This window comes from Harpia harpyja, chromosome Z, assembly GCF_026419915.1.
Source record: "Harpia harpyja isolate bHarHar1 chromosome Z, bHarHar1 primary haplotype, whole genome shotgun sequence".
In the NCBI taxonomy this organism is placed as follows: domain Eukaryota; kingdom Metazoa; phylum Chordata; class Aves; order Accipitriformes; family Accipitridae; genus Harpia; species Harpia harpyja.
This window is the reverse complement of record NC_068969.1, coordinates 78,698,492-78,700,753: the sequence shown is the minus strand read 5'-3', so window position 1 is coordinate 78,700,753 and position 2,262 is coordinate 78,698,492. Positions and strand designations below refer to the sequence as shown.

At 35.6% G+C, this 2,262-nt stretch overlaps 1 protein-coding gene across 1 annotated transcript; it reads right to left on the bottom strand.

The window, feature by feature from the left end:
• Window positions 1–675: 675 nt before the first annotated feature.
• Window positions 676–1,572, bottom strand: LOC128137087 (interferon epsilon-like). The gene has a single exon (XM_052777729.1). It carries the CDS (start codon window positions 1,493–1,495, stop codon window positions 941–943), a length of 555 nt encoding a protein of 184 aa, XP_052633689.1. The 5' UTR covers window positions 1,496–1,572; the 3' UTR covers window positions 676–940.
• Between the last annotated feature and the right edge of the window lie 690 nt (window positions 1,573–2,262).

Below are 2,262 nucleotides of genomic sequence, written 5' to 3'. Positions count from 1 at the left end.
AATTCACTGGCATATCAAGGGCTATATGTTTCTGTGGGTCAATTTGTGAGCAAAGGGTACGAGGCAGAAAATTTCAAGCAGCAATAAAACACAGCACTGAATGGTGATGTTTGAGATTGCAGTAGCCAGGATGAATATGTCCATGAGGAAGCAGGATGTGCCACAGGCAGATGTGGCTTTAGGGTACTTTTATGTAGAGAAGTTAATTAAATAAGCTTGTGAAAGAAGTTAAAATGCATTGGAAACACAGCGGGAAGGAAAAAAAGCCTTACCCCCAGACAGAGAAGGCAAAGATACTTCAATTAAAAGTTAACAGTGTCCAACTGAGAAGTTATTGCAGAAGCCATAGCTACTGCAAACAATATCCTATGTAGACAAATACTTCTAGAACTACTTTACCTCTCTGAACAAAGCAAATGTTAGAATGACTGAAACATAAAGAAAAATACATTATTGTAAAAGAGCATACAAACTTTGAAGAATAATGAATGGTCTCAACTGAAGCCAGGACCACTTAAATAAGCAATATACTACTTTTTATTTTTGTCGCCATCTCACTCAGTACAAATGTAGCAATTCCTCTAAGGTGATTCTCTATATGTAGCTGAAATAGAGATAGAAAGTAGCAGCACATTTTCTCAGCAGAAAACACCATAGGATGACACTATTTGTCATAAGATTATAATCCCTTCCTATGGAGTAACCCTCACTAAAAAGTCATATAGATTAATTTATAGCTAGGGTAGACAGCTTGCTTACCAAGGGAAAAATTCACGTACATTGAATAATGCATTACATTTGCAAAAATAAATTTCGGCAGCATAATTATTTAAATACAATCAAAATGAACTGGAAGCACTGCCACAAGATAGATCATAGAACAAATAATAAATATAAATATTTTTAAAGCTAAGTTATGACAGGTCAAAATCTTTGTACCTTAGTTGTTAAGCTTCCTTACAACTTTATCAATCAATTGAAGACATCTCCTCATTTCTGCACGGCTGATCTCCCAGGAGCACAGGTTGTGTTGTTTGTCTTTAAGAAAACAGTCTATTTTTTGGAAGTACTTTTTCAGTTTCAGCCTGTTGACTTCTTTACTGTGAAAGTAGTGGGTCTGCTTCTTGGTTACACATGCCTCCAATTGCTCAATTTGCTGATAAAGTCCATTTTGGAATTGTTCTATAGCTGTCCCATCCCAAGCAGCTAGAGTCAGATTTCTACTAAAGATATAGAAGATGTGTTGGAAGATCTCTTCAATGGCCACTTTGACAGCCTCTTTCTGTCTGGGCTTTAGAACCTGCTCAGGAAATCTGAAGGACATTTTCTCTCTTAGACATTGTTGAGGAAACTTTTTGCCCATTTTGTCCAAAAGTTGCAGGCTGTTCTCGATCATTTTTCTTTGCTGTAAAGGAAGGTGATTACACTGAAGACTGGAGATGGTGGTGGTGCACAACAGTATGAGGCCAATTGGTATCAAGCCAAAAACATTCATGATGAAGATAAGCTCTTATGTTCCTCCTGTCCTGTGTATAAATTCTGAGAGACAGGCTGGGATGCTTTGAAGGTCATTCGTAGGCTCCTGTTTCTTCAAAATCTTGAAATCTAATTATTCTGTAGGAGAAGTTTTCTTTCATCATTTTTTGGTTTTTAAGGTTTTCCCCCTTGTGTATGCTTTTGACACTTACCACTTTCATTTTCTGCTTTATGACTTCATTGTCTTTTTTTTTTTTTTGCCACTTTCTTTTTATTTCAGCTGGATATTAGAATATTACATATATCTTAGATGATTTATACCCCCTCCCTCAAAAATTCTACAGGAAGTATAATGAGAATTTAAAAGAAAAAGCTACAGAAATATCCTTAGTTTCTTAATATTTTAGCAGTGGAAGAACACATTGAAATAAAATAACACTGTCAATGATGGGTCAGGGACCTGCTGAATACTACTGCCATCCTGTCTCAGCATGATTTATACTTCCAAAATTCAGTTAAGCTTTCTCTACCTATTTTCATTCAGGGAAAATATTTTCTTTCTCCTCACCTTTATTTCTCTTGACCATTTAGGCTCAAAGGACAGATGTATCATTAAAATGTGTGTGTGTGTGTATATATATATATATATATAAAAATGTGTATATGCATTAATATACCTACGTGTATTTTAATGCATACACACTGCTAACCAAATGAGGTCTTGATCTCACTTATAGACTGTAAGTGCCATGCACATACAAATACTCACATGGGAACAGGTTAGAT